Source organism: Equus caballus, chromosome 3 (genome assembly GCF_041296265.1).
Source record: "Equus caballus isolate H_3958 breed thoroughbred chromosome 3, TB-T2T, whole genome shotgun sequence".
Taxonomy (NCBI): domain Eukaryota; kingdom Metazoa; phylum Chordata; class Mammalia; order Perissodactyla; family Equidae; genus Equus; species Equus caballus.
In genome coordinates, this window is record NC_091686.1 from 45,501,633 (window position 1) to 45,520,213 (window position 18,581).

The following is an 18,581-nucleotide window of genomic DNA, read 5'->3' on the forward strand; positions in this document are numbered from 1 at the left end:
CACAGGATGGAAGAATCCTGGGCCTCTGAAGCACCAAATAAAGTGAAATCATCTGCTGACTGAAAACATATGCTTTGGACGTAAAGGATTTTAAGGATTTTAAAGAGTGAGCAATAGACCTCTGTAGTATTTGAATGGTGACATTTGTTACAACTGTTTATCCCATCCCAGTGAGTACAACTCTCTGTGCCTCAGTTTTTTATTTAAAAAAAAAAAGAGAATAACAATAGTGGTTACCTTAAATATTTATTGTGAAAATTGTTACTATATCAAATGATTCCTGACGCACTGGAAGTGTGATATGTCATCATTAAGATTGTGTGCATTCACACATGTACTCACACATGCACAATTTATAGTATCTTTCTAAATGTCAGTGCAAACATTCTAAATAAAATTTTGGCTAATTAGTAGATAGAATCAAGCAATACACTGAAAGAATAATGGTCATCGCCCAAGAGTGGTTTATTTTAAAAGTACGAAAGTTCAATATTAGGAAATTTGCTAATATCATTCACAATTTGCGATGAGTGGAAACTAGCTCCTTTCTGGCTCATAAGGTAGGGATAATTTTTGTTTCTTTTCTTGTTTGGAGGGAGGTAAGCATTTTTCTATAATAGTCCAACAACATTGAAACACTGTGAATTGTGGAAAGTAGCTCAGATGTTAGAATTCTGGGTTTTGTTTGTTTTTCTTCTATCAGAGTCTGGGGTGGGTATCAGATTAAAACGACTAATTCTGGTTATGGATGATGGGCCCTGTGCTTATGTACTAATACTAAGGGTGCAAGACTGGAAATGGAATATATACATACTCATATTTCTTTTACACATGGCATTAAAATTAACTACAAATAGAAACATTGTCTCCATTAATATTTATTTGGTGACATTATATACAGATGCTTTGAGATTTACCTGTGCCACCACATAGAGGATGTATTGATTCCTTGACACAAGAATATTTTTTTAAAATAATTTGACGTTGTAACAAAGTGAAGCCTATTTGTGAAAGACTTAGCTGGGTCGAGAATCTCTACCTGTGGTATTTCACAGGATAAAACGCTCTCTGGGGAGAGAGAACGTCTCCTTGTTGTATGCTCTTGCTGAACCTGCTTTTGTTGCTACGCTCTCCTGAGTTTTAGGCCTAGGAGGAGACTTTGGTTTGCTGAAATATTCTGTAATAGGTATTTTCATCTCATTTCTTCTTATAAACAATGGGGACTTGTGCTCAGCCTCTGAAATAAAAAAAAATATATAAACAAGACATTATATAATTAAACATCAAATATAGTTTCTGTCGTGTTTTGGTAGCAAATGACACACAAAAACTACATGAAGTTTAGAGGAATCAAATATACCCCAAATTCATAAAGAAATCTATTCTTATCTTTCTTTCTTAACACCTGCTCATCTTTGATGAGTTGTTTGTTCTATAAAATGCAGTATATGTTCTTTCACTCTTAGAATCAAACATTATTTTGGTAGGAATGATTTAGAGCTGGTAAAGGTGATGGGCAAGGATGGGACCAGTGAGAGAAAGGAGAAGGATCTGTGGTCTTGACAGACAAAAGAGAAGATAGACAAGTAGGTTAAAACAATTGTACTCCTAAGACTTTCCTAAGGCCTACATGGTTATAACAAGCAGAAATAAGGATTTGGGGAGATGCTGAATATCAACACTGGAGACAAAGGGCTATGATGTGGGGATTCTAATGCAAAATTTTCCAAATATCTAGACAGGGTAGAATATATTTGGGGCCTATAATGAAGACATAGATAAGTAATAGAAACCGTCATTGTCATGGGGTCGGCCCGGTGGTGCAGCGGTTAAGTTTGCACATTCCACTTTGGCGGCCCGGGGTTCGCCAGTTCTGATCCCGGGTGCCGACCTACGCACCACTGGTCAAGCCATGCTGTGGCAGGCATCCCACATATAAAGTGGAGGAAGATGGGCATGCATGTTAGCTCAGGGCCAGTCTTCCTCAAAAAAAAAAAATTTAAAAAAAAGAAAGAAACCTTCACTGTCATGACTTACAGTCCTAGGGCAAAGAGTGTGTTAGGAGAAGTCAGATACGCTAGGCCATCCTCGGAGTGTCAGAGTAAGGGAGTATTTTCTAATTTCTAAACTACAGTTATTTTATTCCCTATTAGTAAATAGAGCCTCTTCTGGGTCTGGTTAACCACAAAGGAAATTGCTGGGGTCTAGAGTGACCTCAAGGAGCTCTAACTCGTTACCATATCATTCCTGGTCAGAGGTGAACCTGTAGAAATAACGAGACAGCCTTCTGTTTGAGGCTTGCAGACATACTTCATGGTTGTGGCTCTGGAGTCATTGTTGCTGTGCTTATTTTAAAGCTAGGAGTTGCCAAACCCACAGGGACATTCAAATTGGGCTATTCTGGGCCAAAGTAGGCCTTTCCACAATTCTTCAGTTTTCTTGGTTCAAATTGTAGGCTGGGGCTGGACTTCTGGTGGGGACACAAAACTGCTACTCTATTGATTTCACAAAATTGCTACTCATGGGGCATCAGCTTGTGGCCGGTTGCCGTTTTACTATTTTCTCCAGTAGACTTTGTTTTTAGTGAAAATCATTTAGCTCAATGACAGGTAAGCTGTCTAGATGCAAAACTCTGAGATCATTGTCCTTTTGTGAAGTCAATGCAGGGCTTCTCCTGTCGCTGGATTGGTGTGACCAAACCTAGAGTTCCTGCTGTCCTGCTTCTCAAAGAGTGTCCCTGATAAGGCCCTCTGCCTTTCAAAACAAAGTTAATTTATGTCAAATCTATCTCTATGAGAAATTCAGCAGATGCTGTGCCTCAAGTGCGGCTGGAAGTCACTACAGTATTATACTGCCTTTAAAACCATCGATCCTTAATATCTGTGTTCCTAACTAGTTAGATACTTACTGGTTTCCTTATACCAATTCAGTAATTATCACAAACTGTACTTAACCTTTCGGCACTTCCTTATTTCCTTCAGATCCTTGACTTGATACTCTAAATCAGTTGGAGAAAGAGAAAATGAAATTCACAGATAGAAACGAGTACTTTCTATACAAAAAAACCCCTTTGTTTTTCAATGCAGACAGTATTAAATTTACTTTCCAATGAAAGATTCTGACTTTGAGTAACTATCTAAACAGTACATCACTAAGGTAGAGAGACTGACCCTGACTATCTCCCAGTTTCCAACTGTATGGAAATTTTAAGGTGGAGACAAATTGTAGACAAAATTCTCCTCTGTCATGGTGCTTTTTAAAATGACATATTATGTCTTTTGAATATTTTTCTCTGAATTTAAGCTTTACCCAACTTTTAATTTTAAAGCAACAAGATTTTCCCTCCCAGCTTAAATAACTTCTTACCGCCTTCTTTCACCATGATATTATACATAAATGTGTATTTTCTTCTGTTATTGAAATTACAAATTTTAAGAAAAATTTCTACTGAAATAATTTCCAATTCCCTTAACAGTTATTTTTCCCTCTGGCAGCCCCCAGGAATATTTCAGAGAAAATTAAGTGAAATCATTTATTTTATTCTTGCATTGTTCCACACAAAAAAAGTGATACCTATGTGATAGGCAATTAACAAATTATACAATAACAATACAATTTTGGTTCCTTTTATTGCTTCTATTTTTAGGTAAACTAAAAAACCCTACATTTTCTTGGATTTCTGAGTGGCTACTCTTCCTTTGCCGTTGTGGAAAATGAGCTTTCCTCAAAACAAAGGTTGTTGGGAAAGGAAGACACAGCCCTGCCAAGATGCTCTGAACAACCCGATTCAGAACGACGCTCATGCTACATTCCCTCACTGAATCAAGAGGAGACTTATAACCTCAGCGTGTTTAGTATTTCGAAAGATAACAAGAAGCAAATTCCAAGTCGTTGTGGGCCGCATGGCCTCTAGGTGGCCGTCGTGTCTAATTACCTGGCCAGGTGAGGTCCTTCCCTAGATCTGGTCAGCACTTTTGATTTTGCGGTTGAATTTAGGGGCGATTTAACTTTGGGTGGCTTCCCAGTTTCTGCTGCTGGTTCTGCTGAGGTGTTTCTTCGCTGGTGAGCCAATAAGTTTATCTCAGTCAGCTCAGCGTGAATCAAAGCTGAGATCCACTCTTTTTCTGATTGAAAAAAAGGAGGGGGAAGAAGGTTCTTATTATCACGTTGGCGAGAAACACAGGATTAGTTCTTTTGCCCAGCACTCCAGTGTGAAAGGCTGGTAATCTGTGTTCCCGGTAGGCACCTGTGTTTGAGTCAAGGTTTCTGCAGAAAAGTTGGTCCACATCAACCTAGTTTCTGTTGACCTGTGATCCTGTGGACTGCCCAGCGGAGTTAACTCACTGAGGTACTTGTCCTTGAAAGGCAGTGGACTGGTTTTTAAATACTGAGTACAAAACCCAGCCTTACAGGCCACTGCCAAGTGAAAACACAAGGATACCTATACAAAATAATAAGTACAATATGATCTCATTAAAATACAGACCAGTAGTTAACTACTACATAGTTACAAGTATATTTAGAAAGATTTACACCAAAGTATTCAGTGAAATGATGTCTGTGATAATTTAATTGATTATTGCTCTTCTTTTGTTTTTTCTTTTTTCTAGTTCATCTGTTTTTCTCCCCCAACAGTAAGCACTTATTATTTCTGTAATTTTTTTTGTTACATTCTTAAAAAAGAAAAAAAAAATAGAGAGCAACTAAAGATTCCCTACCTCCAAAATACTTCTCAATTGCCTGCCAAGTTGTCCTGAATTCCTGGGGTAAGGTACTATTTCCAAAATGCTTCCCATTTAAAAACATTACTCTGTCCCTAATACACTGCTATTTCCTGACTTTGCTTAGTGCAGTCTCAGAGAGGCCCCAGACCAGCATTATCAGCATCCCCTGGGAACTGTTAGAAACGCAAATTCTCAGGCCCCACCCCCCTCAGAAGTTTTCACGGTGAGTCTGATGACCAGCTAGGTTTGAGGATAGCTGCTCCATGCTATTTATGGTTGTCCCACTGGAACTGTCGTATGTTTTCATGGAACAGACCAAGAAGGGCCTAAAGATGATGAACTTGATGGTTTTGGTGGAGAATTGGCAGAGCTGTTGGAATCTGGAACTTGGAAGGCTGGGCTCCTGCCTGCATACCAAAGAAGGAAACAGGCTCTGGGTTCAGGGAGAGCCCTGGATGTGTGGACTTAAGAGGAGAAAGGCAAATCAGCCCTGGATACACGTGTTTCAAGTCACCCAAAGAAGTTCAGTTTGGGGCATACCTAATTTTGGGTCATTGAATGACCAGCTTACATGCAGTTGGGTTTACAGGACTGCAAAGACTCTGAGACTCAAACACTAGGAAAATCATATTGCGACGCCAAGGTAGAAAACTTCAAATACTGGCACATTCCTCAGTGTTTGCAAATGCTTATTTTAATCTCACCTTTTGAACTTGCATGAAGCAGCCACTGTAGAACTTCTGCCAGAGAATCGGTATGTAAAATGTTGCAGAGCTTTGCCAGAATCTGACAGAAAATATTAGAGTTACATGGTGAGCAAATAAATCGTACAGCCACAAGGTTCCCTTTACTTTTTCCACAATCTCGTCTTCCCAAATGTCACTCTGTGCATGATGCTCAATTAAATCAATTGGGATTTAACTTGGGAGCCAAATTTCAAATAATACACAGTGGAATCTTAACAAAACACCTCCAATACAAGTAATAGTTTAGGTTAGGCGAGGCAATGTTTCTCTTGTTTTGTCTGTTCAGTACCAAAATCTTCCGGAGGAGCAATTCACTATTTGTGTCTTGGGGAATTGATCCTTTCCCACTGCCCTGCGGGGCTCTAAAGGGGGTCTTCCAGTCACAGAGCTGTCCCCATCTGTACTGCTCCTCTTGGGAGGGGGTGAATCTAGCTGGATTCATCATTGTGCCTCGGTTCCCTGAAGACAGTGATTGGCACAATGAAATAGAAATATAATTCCATTTTGTCAATCAGAGTCATTCCTTGACATTTTTTATCTGAGCTAAGGGCTGAAGTGTGGATGATAGAGGAGACAGATATATGCAATAATTCTAATAAAATGGACTATAATAAGCAGTAAAGTACAAGTATTAAACACATGTAATGATATTTCCAGTTTGACCCTAAATTCTATCTGTTTTTGGAACATGGACATATCTGAAATTCACACGTGTCTCCTGAACCTCAGTCTTACATATCCATCTGCTTACCAGGTGCATGCACTTAGATATACTATAGGTACTTTGAACCCAAAATATCTAAAACTAAACCCATCTTTCTCTTCCTAAAACCTGCTCCAAACTTCTTGTTCCTCCTGGTTCCCCTGTGTCAGTGGACAGCACCAGCATACATTGAACGTACGTCCAAGCCAGACCCCGGGATTCATCCCGGACAACTCCCTTTTCTACAACACACTGCCAAACAAGTTTAGTACATTCTTCTTTCTAAATTTTAAATCTCTCCGTTTCTCTTTATCCCCACAGTCTTGACCCAGTCTACCCATCATCAATACTTACACTACTGCAACATCCTTTTTCTTAGTCTCTCTGCCCAAAATCTTCTCTTAAAATACTATTAATTCCACAAATATTTGTGTCTGTCATTGATCCAGATGCTGGAGATATAGAACTGAAATTAAAGGGCGGAAAAACCCACTGGCCTGTATTGAGCTTTGTTACATTATTAAGATTCCTGTCCTCAATGATGCCATATCCCAGAAGAGAGTAAGTTAAAGTGCTTGTAATTTCACAATGAATCAATGGCCATGGCAAAAATAGAAAAGGAGCCCTATGGTATTCTCTAGACTAGTCTGCCTCTAATGATTTTTCATCAATATGGTGATTGCACATTACTCCCAGCTTCTTCTGACTCATAGAGCACTCGTTGATCAACTTTGAGAGAATACAATTATACTTTCAGTGAGAGGAAGTGTAACATACTCTTCTAGGAAACCTCTTGCTTTCTCTTCATTGAGTTTTATTCTGGGTGGTAGTTAACATATCGGTAGTTGAGTTTGATCTGTTGAAGTTGGATTTTAGGATTTGAAAGTGTAGGTCTAGAGTACTCTATTCTTTTTTAAAGTGTGACGTTTCTGGGGTCTCAGCTGAATTCCTGGTGTGTTCAGCAAAGTCTTTCCACTCTGGCAGATCAGAACTCTGTCATCTCTAAACAGCGTGCGACCTCCCATTAGCTCTCTTCTGCCAGGTCTCCATCTCACCCCGTGTGTGTGCAGGTTCTATTGGGCTAAAGACTCATGGAACCCGGTGTAGATTTTGAGAACTCTTTCTCTCCACAAATCCCTCTACTTCAGTATCTTAATTCATAAATTCCAACTACCTCAGCATCCCCAAATTCTAGCCAGCGAAGCGGTTATTCTCGATTTGGGCTCCACTTCTCTGTGATTAGGAATGTGCCGCAGGTGGAAATCTGGGTTGAATGTAGGAATCAGCCCAATTGTTTCCCTTCTCTCAATGGTCATAAATCTATACTGTCTGTTGTCAATGTCTAAAAACAATTTTTTTTTATGTATTTTCCTCAGTTATATAGTTGTTTATAGTAGGAAGCTAAGTGTTGAACCTTATCTATTATTCTGGAAGCAGAGAACCTTGCCTGCAATTTTGCCTCCAACTCCAAAATTAATTCTGTGTATTGTATCTACAGTGATTTTTCTAAAGTACAACTCTGACCATGTAATTCTTGTACTTAGAAGGACTTCAGTAGAATTTAAAATTCTTCACTGCATCCCACAGCCCTGGGATGAAATCTGAATACCTCGCTATGGCTCGTGAAGGACTTGATCATCTGGTCTCTGCTGCAGTCTCCAGCCACATCACGGCACCCTTCTCCCTGCACGCTCTGCGGCGGCCGTACTAACTGCTTTTAGTTCCTCGAGTAAACAACGCTCTCACCTCTTAGCCTCTAGAGATAAAGGTCTCTTGACTGGGAATTATCTCTTCCACACTTCTCTTCATCTTCTAATTCTGTCTTAAACATTCTTTAGGTTTCTTTCTCCTGAAGACTCTCTTAGCCCAAAATCTCCTCCTGTAAGTTGTTAGAATGCCTGTACAATCCCTCTAATAAGGTATGTGAATGAAGGAGCCAGTTGGATCCCAACTCTAGTATTTTGTTGTTTGACACTAAATATTTATAGAACAAGTGAATGCGTTTGGTAGACTTTTTGATGTCCATAGTAAAGAGACTATTATTTTTATAAATTCAGGATCTTTGGGAGGAAGGCTAAAAACGAAATACTAATAGACACAGAATTTTGTTTTTCTTTCCCTTTAAAGTAATTGTGAAGCTGCATACTCTTTCATACACACCCCAGCACAAACATTTCTTGATGTCAAAACCCATTCAGAGTTACCAGCCTGTATGGTAGGAAATTGGAAGATATTTCAGATTTTTTTGTGGACAGTATGGAGGGATGGAATACCACCAAGACAAGCGCTATGCTTAGGACTCAAAAAATCTTGGTAAGACCTATTTTCTCACTTTACTCCCTCTCCTTTCATTTATTTAACAAATTGCCAACAACTATTTGATAAAATGCCATGCTATGTGTGCCAGTTAATATTTTTCAAGCAAAGTGATTCACTAATTAGGAATTAGTGAAAGGAATTAGTTGTGAACAAGACAGACAAGATCCCTTCCTTCAAAGAGTCTACATTTTAGCAGATTTTGTATCAATTGATGTCCAGTTAAGTCAATATCTGTAAGGTGGAAGATGCTTTTGAGAGGAGCACTCTTTAACAGATGCCCACAAGGCCAGTTCTACAGGATCATGCTGGTCTGTTGATGTGCCCAGGGAAGTGAGACAGCCTTACCAAAACTGGTCTCAGTTTGTGGTTTGGTTGAGTTGAGGGCCCGTGTGGTTAGCTAATCTTCTACAGCTTCACTTTGGTCTTGATAGAAGTTTTCTTTTTAATTTATGTATTCAACATTTAATAAATACTTATTTAATAATTACTAGGTACCTAGCACCTCTCTAGGCACCGAAGATAAAGCAGTAATCAAGACAGACCAGTATGAGATCTTATAAGACTTAAATTTTAGTGTGAGTGGTGTGTGGAGGCAGAGATGATATTGAAATAAATACATACATATGAACATATCAGATATGGCAATGTGCTATGCCAAAAATAACAAAGGCCAATGGGATATAGTATGACTGGATAGAGAGCTACTTTAGATTGGATGGAGAAGAAATTATTTCTGAATGAGTGATATTTAAACTGAGACCACAATAGAAGAGGGTGACTACTGAGAGGATCAAGGAGAAGAGAATTCTTAGTAGGGGAAGGCCCCTAAGGGTGGGAATGAGCAAAGTACAGAAAGATCAGTGGTGCCAGAGTGTGGTGGGTAAGGTGGACAGTAATTCTGAAGACTCCGAGTAATATAAGGTCTTTAGCCAGAATCGTCAGGAAACATATAAACACAAGTCAAGTCTGCAGATACTCTCTTTTCTTTTCCTCTTTTCCTTTTTTTCTCCTTCCCAATTTTAGTCATCAGCATAAAGTATTATACCCAATGCCACTGTTATGCTTGACTTTTAAAATAGTTCTTTATCAGGATTATTCAATAACAATCCTTATAGCATGCTCTGTTATTTGTAATTGCTGCTACAGATACTTATTTAAAGCCACTATTGGAGTCATCATTACAATATTTTGACCCTTGATTCATTGCAATTAGTCTTACAGTGAGGCGATGTGGAAGTTACCCAAAGGATCAAAGGAGGAAAACAAAGAATGGCAGATGACAAACATCAGCTGATTGATTGATTCTTGACTGTATGCCCTTCTCAGCAATAACTGTGGCGAGAACCTTCCAGAAGTCTGATGTGACATTTTACTATTAATACAACTAAATTGATAAACCCAGGCAGAGAAAGTTTGAGGAAACAGTTTTTCACGGATAAGAGGAGAGATGAATTTGATTGGAGGAATCTCTGCCTTAAAACATGTGAAGTAAATGTATAGGCAATGGCAAGAAGTTGGAGGCAGTGCCTATCAAGCATTAGGAGGATGATGAAGAAAGACAGGGCAAGAAGAGGGCCGAGTCTGTTAGGCGAACACCAAGCTTTTCATTAGGTCTAAACCAAAGATTGTGTTTCTGTAATACCGACAGGATTCCAGGGGGAAGTAACACTGGAAATAAAAACAGGAGCAGGCCTTGGGTTTCAGGCTAAGTAGTTTTAAATCAATTCAGATGTCAAAGGGGAACATTAAAGAGTTTTAAGGATGCTTATGACGTGATTTTTTGTATATTTATGCAGTTCCCAAGTTATGGATCCAAAACACCTGCCTCTTACTTTGATTTCCTGATCCAGATAGCTTGGTATGCGAATAGTGTTCTCTTTGACGTCAGTCTTGGTATGTATCGCCTCCGAAGAACAGGAGCCGGAAGTGGACCATGCCTGTGGAGGTGATGGTGGATCCTTTTCCTTAATTTCTTCCTAAATCAAAGGTATAATATAATCAACATGCATTGGTATCCACTTACATTTTCTCTGAAAATTGAATGTAAAAAGAGTGAGAAATATTGTAGCTAAATGAGAAACATACGTGAAAGTAAAAAGGAGGTTAGTTTTAATCCTCCCTTAAAAATCTAATTATCAAATATTTGCATTTGGAGACAAAACAAAGGTGATATATTATTTACTTTTCATGAACGCATTTTAAATCTTTGGTTAAACATCAAGATAATAAGTTTTTAATGTTTAATGTGTAACCTTTATTTATCTTGCTGCTCCAAATAACAACCAACTCATGGCATGAGATTTTCTGTTGAGTGGGAAGCTTTGCATTCTAGGACTGGAAAAAGCCAGCTGAGAGGTTTTATGCCATGTCTGTGAAGAAACTACCTGGTGTGAACTGCTGCTTCCATGCTTTGCTAAATGGCAGCTGGGAGCTGGAGAATGAAAGAGGTAAACTAAACTTCCCTAACGAGTTGGAAGAGGAAATAGAAGGGCTATTTTTTGTTCCGGGAGGCAAATATAATGTTTGCAATTTTTTAAAAAGAGCTTATAAGAGCTTTAAGTCCAAGAAGAGTTATAGAAGCCTTAGATCGGTGTGCCTATTTCAAGAAAGACATTTTTTAACCTTTAGAAGTGAGTGACATACAAACAAACACAGAAGCTAGTGGCTGAATGTGTCAAGAACCAGGAACTGACAATTGGAATTGACACAACAATATTTAACTATTGATGTTTAGTCAAAATAAAGCTATATTATATATAGATGCATTCTTCTGTTAAAGTTTATTATGTAGACTTCTTATCTTGAGGAATAGCAATATATTTTTTTGTTCAACCCTCCCTCCAAACACAACTAACAAGACAGATTAAAAAAATAAATAAATAAAACCGTCAAGGAGTGAATAAGATAGGACTTAACAGATGAAAATGAAGGGGAAATGAGAAGCCTGAGATGGAGCAGCGCAGTAGCCGTTTTGCCCTTAGGTCACTGTCCGATCCTGGAAAATGAAAACTTTCCTTTCGAAAGTCTTCAAGGTCCTGGAAGACAGGACTCAAATCTCAGGACCCAAATAAGGGCCAACAAAGGGCTATACCCTCAAGGTGAAGGTAACCTAGAAGAGCAAGGATTTGAAGAATAAGTAGCCCGAGATCAAGGCTTGAGCTTGGTTGAAGTTGGTCTAGGCTAGTAGGTTCTACTACTCTGGGTTCCTACAGAAGCAACACAAGTTCTCTCTGGAAGAAAGTCCATTTATCATGAACTTCAGGTTCCTACAAGTAATTTTTCATATATAATGTTCAGCAGTTAAGTCATGAGTCAAAGACGAAATTATAATGTGAATTAGAAAAAATTTTAACTTCATGCTAATGAAAATGCTACATAGCAAAAATTATGAAAGCAACTAAAGCAATCCTCAGAGGGGAATTTATAGCTTTAAAATATGTGTATTAGAAAGATAAAAGAAGTTAGAAAAAGAACAAAAAGTATGTGAATGGAAAGAAAAAAAAGAATAATGTAAATAAAACAGAAAAGACATATACAACATAGAGGATCAAAAAACCCCACAAAAATTAGCTCTTTGATATACTAATAAAATTAATAAACTTGTTAAAACTTATCAAGAAAGACAAAGACACAAATTAAACTGATTTGTAAAAGGGTACATCTTACAGATCCTGCAGATATTTAAAAAAGAATATATGGATATTATGTACAACATTATCAATAAATTTGAACGTCCAAATGAAATGGATAATTTTAGGAAAAGACTATATTACAAAAATCAATTCAAGAAGAAATAGAAAACCTGGATGGTTCCATAATGAAATAGATTTCAAAGGAAAGAATGTTGTCAGGGTTGAAGATAGCAATTTTATAATGATAAAGGGGTCATTTCATTAAGAGGACATGACAAACCTAAATAGTTATACTCCTACAAAGAGAGCTTTAAGACACATGATTAAAAACTGATGGAAATGAAGAGAAATATAGAAATCCACAGTTATAGTTAGAGATTTCAACATCTTTCTCCCAATAATTGATAGAAAAACTGGACAGCAAATCAGTAAGGCTGCAGAAGACTTGAATGACGGTATCAACCAACTTGACCTGTTGATATTTCTGTTACAGTCTATCCAACAATAGCAGAGTGAACATTCTTTTCATGGACACATGGAAAATGTATCAAGGTCAACCATATTCTGGGCCATATAACCAGTCTCAATAAATTTTAAAAGTTTCAAAATATACAAAGTATGTTTTGACCACAATGGAATTAAATTGGAAATCAATCACTTAAAGATATCTTAAAAATCCCAAATATTTGGAAATGAGCGAACATAATTTTAAGTAACTCATGGGTCAAAGAAGAAATTAAAAACGAAAATAGAAAGTATTTTGAACAGAACGAAAATGAAAACTCAATACAGGAAAATTTGAGGAATGTAGTCAAAGCAGTGTTTATAGAAAAATTATAACACTACATGCTTATATCAGACAGGAAAAGTGTCTCAAATCAATGACTTAAGCTTTCAACTTATATAAAAACATGAACCAAAATCGATGAACTAGAAACAGAAAATCAAAACAGTAGAGATCATCAATGAAAAGAAAAACTGATTCATTAAGAGATCAATAAAACTAATAGAACTCTAGCTAGACACATCAGTAAAAAAAGTAGACACAAATTACCAATATTAGTAATGAGTGACAGAACATCTCTACAGATCATACAATCATTAAAAGGATATTTTGTGAATAACTTTATATCAGTGAATTCAAGAACCTGGATAAAATGGACAAATTCCTGGAAAAACTCAAAGTACCAAAGCTCACCAAGGAAGAAATAGATAACCCGAATGGCCTATATTTATGAAAATAAGTAACTAAATTTGTAGTTAAAAACCTTAACTCAAAGAAAATTGCAGGCCCAGATGGCTTCACTGAAGAATTCTACTAAACTTTTTCTTTTTAAAGATTTTATTTTTTCCTTTTTCTCCCCAAAGCCCCCCCGGTACATAGTTGCATATTCTTTGTTGTGGGTCCTTCTAGTTGTGGCATGTGGGACGCTGCCCCAGCATGGTTTGATGAGCAGTGCCATGTCCACGCCCAGGATTTGAACCAACGAAACACTGGGCCGCCTGCAGCGGAGCGTGCGAACTTAACCACTCGGCCAAGGGGTCAGCCCCTCTATTAAACTTTTAAGGAAGAGCTAGTACCAATTCTACATTAAATCCCTGAGATTATTAAAGAGGAGTTCCCAACTTTTTCTATGGAGCCAGTATTATGCTGATACCAAAACCAGAAAAGACATTACAAGTAAACTACAAACACATATTCCCTATGAACACAGATACAAGAATGGTAAACGATATTTTATGAAATTGAATATATAAAGAGGATAACACATCTCCGCCAAGTGGGGGCTTTTTCCCAGCAATGCAAAGTTAGTTTAACATTTGGAAGCTAACCAATGCAATTCAACATATTAACAGACTAAAAAGACAAATCATGTGAACATACTCAAATAGATGCAAAAAAGGCATTTGGCAAAATCCAACCCCTATTTCTGATCAAAACTCCCAGAATACTAGGAATAGGAAGGAACTTCCTCAGCCATATAAAAGGCTATGAATAGAGTAAACTAACATTGTACTTCATGGTGAAAGTCTGAATGCCTCCCCTTATGATCAGGTGCAAGGCGAGGAGGCCTGCTCTTGTCACTGTTCACCACTGCCCTGGAGGTTAGCCATCGCAACAAGACACAACAGAGAGATGAGCAGCATGTGGCTTTGAAACTATAATAGATAGATGAAAATTTTGGGCTTCATCAAAATTATACATTTTTGTTCTTCAAAAGACATTGTTATAAAAAAAAGTAAAGCTTCAGTTCTTTATATAAAGAACATTTAAAACTTCAAAACAACAAGACCAACAACCCAATTTAAAAAGTGGGCAAAAGATTTGAACCTATACTTCTCACAAAAAGGTATATGGATGGCAGATGAGAACATGAAAAGATGTCAGCCTCACTAGTTGTTAGGGAAATGCAAATTAAAACCAAAATGAGATACCACTACACACTGACTAGATCTGCTAAAATTAAAAATACTGACCATGCTAAGTTTTAGCAGGATGTGGAGGAAAGGAAACTCTAACACACTGCTGGCAGGAATGTAAAATCATACAACTTTGGAAAACACTTTGGCAGTTTCTTAAACATTTAAATGGATACCTACTATAAGACCTAGTCATTCCACTCCTATGTATTTACCTAAGAGAAAAGAAAATATATAGCCATACAAAGACTCATGCACAAATGTTTATATCAGCTTTGTCAAAAATTGGAAACAAGCTAAATGCCCATCAATAGGCGAACATATAAACTGTAGGATACCCATACTATTGAATACCGCTCAGCAATAAACAAGAATGAACCCCTGATGCACATAGCAACATGGATGAATCTTAAAATAGTTATACTGAGTTAAAGAAACCAGATTAAAAAAGAAAGCTCAATATACGATTCCATTTATATAAAATCCTAAAAATTGCAAGCTAATCTTTAGTAACAACAGATAAATGTGTGCCTGCAGGAGGGTCATGAGAAAACTTTGGGGGTGATGGATATGTTCATTCTCTTGATTTCAGCGGTGGCTTCCCATTTGTGGATAGATCTTTGTCGAAACTCATCAAATTGTACACTCCAAATATGTACATTTTATATCATGTTGATTATACTTAAACAAAGCTGTAAAAAATATTGTGAAATGTGCCTTTTCAGAAAGGTACGTGAAGAAAAGGAGAAGAAACGATGGAAGTCAAAGTAAATAGGTCACTGTGAATAGTTGTTTCTCTACCTTTTTAATCGCTAAGGGATTCTCTCTGGAAGTTTTGAAGCACTCCTTGATTTTTTTACAGGGCTCTGAAATGATATGGAAGAAAAATATTTAGATCAAACTGAAAAAAATTCCTATCACATGACATATATGTCAGTTGCCAAGAGTACATCTGAATTTCAGTTAAGATCTACTTCTAAATATTAGAAAACTTTCAGGTATAACTGTACTACAATAACATCATAAAAGCATATTTATATTTGAAACTAATTCTATGCCAAGAAAGATGATGTAAAAAAACACTGCAGGAGCTTTTTTGATCTGGGTAAACTGATTTTTAAAAGTACATATTTCATATAAGACTTGTTTTTCTCTGTTTCTTGTCACTTTCTCTAATTAAGGAGATTGTATGTGTGCTGTTTGCCCTGCAAACAGAAAGAGAAGGAATGTGCTGAGCTATAATTACATTCTTTGTTTTATTTCTCATCACATTGGTCTCTCAACCCTACCCATTTCATACAGCTTTCTAACTAAATGTCCTTAAATTACCTTAAAACCACTTAAACATTTGCTTAATTTCTTTTTGCATTAATTTAAAGATATATTCTGTGTAAACAATGTTATCTTTTTACTGAAGCCATAGTTAACACAACAATTTTTAAAGATTTTGTGCATATACCTAAGGGTAATTGAATTAATTAGTTCTAGCTGAAGAAAGATAGAAAAATGTTACCTCTCTCCAAGTAGTGAGAACAAAGTTATAGACAGTGTATCCGTTTAAGTGAGTGTTCACTTGCAGGAAACAGATACCACTCCAGCTATTTTAAGCAAGATTGTACACAGGGAATTAGGCAGTCGTTATAGTCTTGAGAGGTCTGGGGCAGTGGGCTGGTCTTGACCTTCACAGATCACTTCAAGAACAACACTTTGCACCTGGCCCACTAAGGGGGCACAGGCTTTATCACGATGGGGAGGAAGGGAAGTCATCAGGCCATGCCACCTCAACGGCTGTCACAACGTCCATGAGGCTGAACCCTAGGTGCTGGATCGTGGCTGCAAGCAGAAAGCTGCCATATCTGCTGACTTCGCCTTTTGACACCTATAAATCCGGAATCTGAACACTGGGGCACTGCAGCAGGAAGACACTGTGACTCCAGGCGTGCTTGGCAGCAGCCAGCAACCAAAAAAATGACCGTAGCCCCATGTCTGCCATACAAATCTCACTGGATGGCCACACCTGATTCCCCTTAAGGGACTCTTGCAAATGTAACTTTTAAGTTTCTAAGTTTCACAGTGTAAGAAGAGACACCAGAAAGCGGGTGAAATAAGTTGGCTTTGATTCTTCACTGCTAGTGGAAAGGAGGGAAGAGGAGCTCTCGAAAGGACGAAAGGAGTTCACAAGTGTGAGGACCTTAGAATGGAATCACAGCGTAAGTGCTCTTACCATTACCTTGTGAGAGACAAAGATTTTTCCACACTATATCAAAATAATTTCATGTGCCCCGAAACCTTTAGTAATAGCTTGCAAGTGAATAGGGCAGGAGAAAGAGAACCGGATATAATTCCTACCATCCAGAATGCCTTCTGTTTTACCTTGCCTTTTAGATTTTGCCATACTGGGCTTTTGCTTTCGTTTAAGGTGTACAATATAATGATTTGATATATGTATATATTGCGAGATGATTATCACAATAAGTTTAGTTAACACCCATCATCTCACAGTTACAAATTTTTTTTATTTCTTATGGTAAGAAATTTTAAGATCTACTCTCTTAACTTTCAAATACGTAGTACAGTATATTATAGTCATCTTGCTGTACTTTTGATTAATCCCTTTTCACTTCAGTTCAATAAACAGTTAATTAATTGAATTGTTTACTGAAAACCAGGCAGTGTGCTGGGACCTGGGGAGATACTGAGAATAGCAAAAACACCAAAGGCCATAACACTGGGCCCTGACCTTAAGGGCTTGACTGTCCAGTGGGGAGGATGCAAATACATACTTTCAGCCCTGTTGCATCTCTCCAAGTCACTTTCTGTCTGAAGTACTTTCCCTATCAATGTTAGGTAAACATTCATTTTTGGTATCTCTTAGCTACTTTCGTAGGAATTAGAGACTGGAGCCACACCAAATATGTCTTGGGCACAATTAATAATAATAGTATTTATTAACATTATTGAACTACTGAATTGAGATTAGATGAGTGAAAACATTTTATAATGAATAACCTAATTCGCAGCAAGAAAGTTTCATGCCTATTTAAAAGCCACTGCAGCCATATTGGCAAGCACACACATTATTTTCCCCCTGATAGTTTTCAGGAGGCCTCAGGAAAGATTTCATCAGTGGAGAGGACTCACCAGAATGAGGCCGTGGGGGCACTTTGACACTGTTGGGGGCTGGGGAGACTTCTCTGACGGGGCTCTCCAGGGCTGCAGTGCTAGGTGGGTAACTGCATTTGGCAAATGGCATCTCGTCCTTCTCTAAGTGGCCGAACTGGCCAACACCCCACAATAACTTCTCATCATCATTCACAGTACAGATTGGAATGTTATTCAAACCTAAGTGAGTAAGGATAAAAAGACCAAATGACCAGATTTCTTTGAATGATCAGCAATTTCCCAACCACATATTGTTAAATATACATAAGATGTCAGACTTCAAATTGTATGAACCAGTGCTAGGTGGACATTCTTTGAAAGTCAATGTAGCGAGTTCCATTTGCAACACCTGCTTCCTTAAAATGTCCTGCCATCTTGTCAGCCTTGAGAACCAGGCCCTCATCTTTGATCTTGGTCTGAGAGTCAAGGGGAATAGATCTGCCTCTATCCCAGACAGACCTCTATTTCCCGAGTCTTGCTACTGACCAGGGGGGTTATGTTAGCCTCTTCACGAATATCAGATTTAGATGTTGGAAAGCATCCAGAATGTTTCAATGTAACAAGTGGGAGAGCAATTTGATCCCAGTCTTGGCACTGCTGACACAGGCAGCTTCAGCCAGCTCTTGCCAGCTCTTGTCTTTAGATCTTAGGAGAGAACAAGACATTATTCTCTGTGTCCTCTATAGCATACAAGATACAGAACGAGTTCACCCCAAGAATAGTCTCCCCTTATTCCGATGCAGAAACAGTGTAGTCAGACAAGGAACAGCATAGACAAGGATCTGGCTAGCCAGTGAGACCTTGGTCTCCCTCCCTGTAGACACTTCTTATAAACGGTTCCCTGGAGAGCCCTGCAGGTGTCGGCGAAGGCAGC

At 38.0% G+C, this 18,581-nt stretch overlaps 1 protein-coding gene across 4 annotated transcripts in view; it reads right to left on the reverse strand.

Moving 5' to 3' along the window:
* Positions 1-441: 441 nt before the first annotated feature.
* The window catches only part of C3H4orf17 (chromosome 3 C4orf17 homolog), a 28,543-nt gene continuing 10,403 nt past the window's right edge, over positions 442-18,581 (reverse strand). For 2 of the 4 annotated variants that reach the window (XM_001496816.7, XM_023637663.2), the window contains 7 exons: positions 17,687-17,887; positions 15,347-15,411; positions 10,325-10,468; positions 5,429-5,510; positions 3,935-4,124; positions 2,955-2,998; positions 442-1,237 (listed from right to left, as the gene is read on the reverse strand). In XM_001496816.7, coding sequence (XP_001496866.5) covers positions 1,050-1,237; positions 2,955-2,998; positions 3,935-4,124; positions 5,429-5,510; positions 10,325-10,468; positions 15,347-15,411; positions 17,687-17,887 — 914 coding nt within the window. In that variant the 3' untranslated portion in view covers positions 442-1,049. Of the gene's footprint in view, positions 1,238-2,908; positions 2,999-3,934; positions 4,125-5,428; positions 5,511-10,324; positions 10,469-15,346; positions 15,412-17,686; positions 17,888-18,581 lie in introns of all 4 variants that reach the window. The other 2 variants (XM_070263393.1, XM_023637664.2) reach the window with 1 other exon arrangement.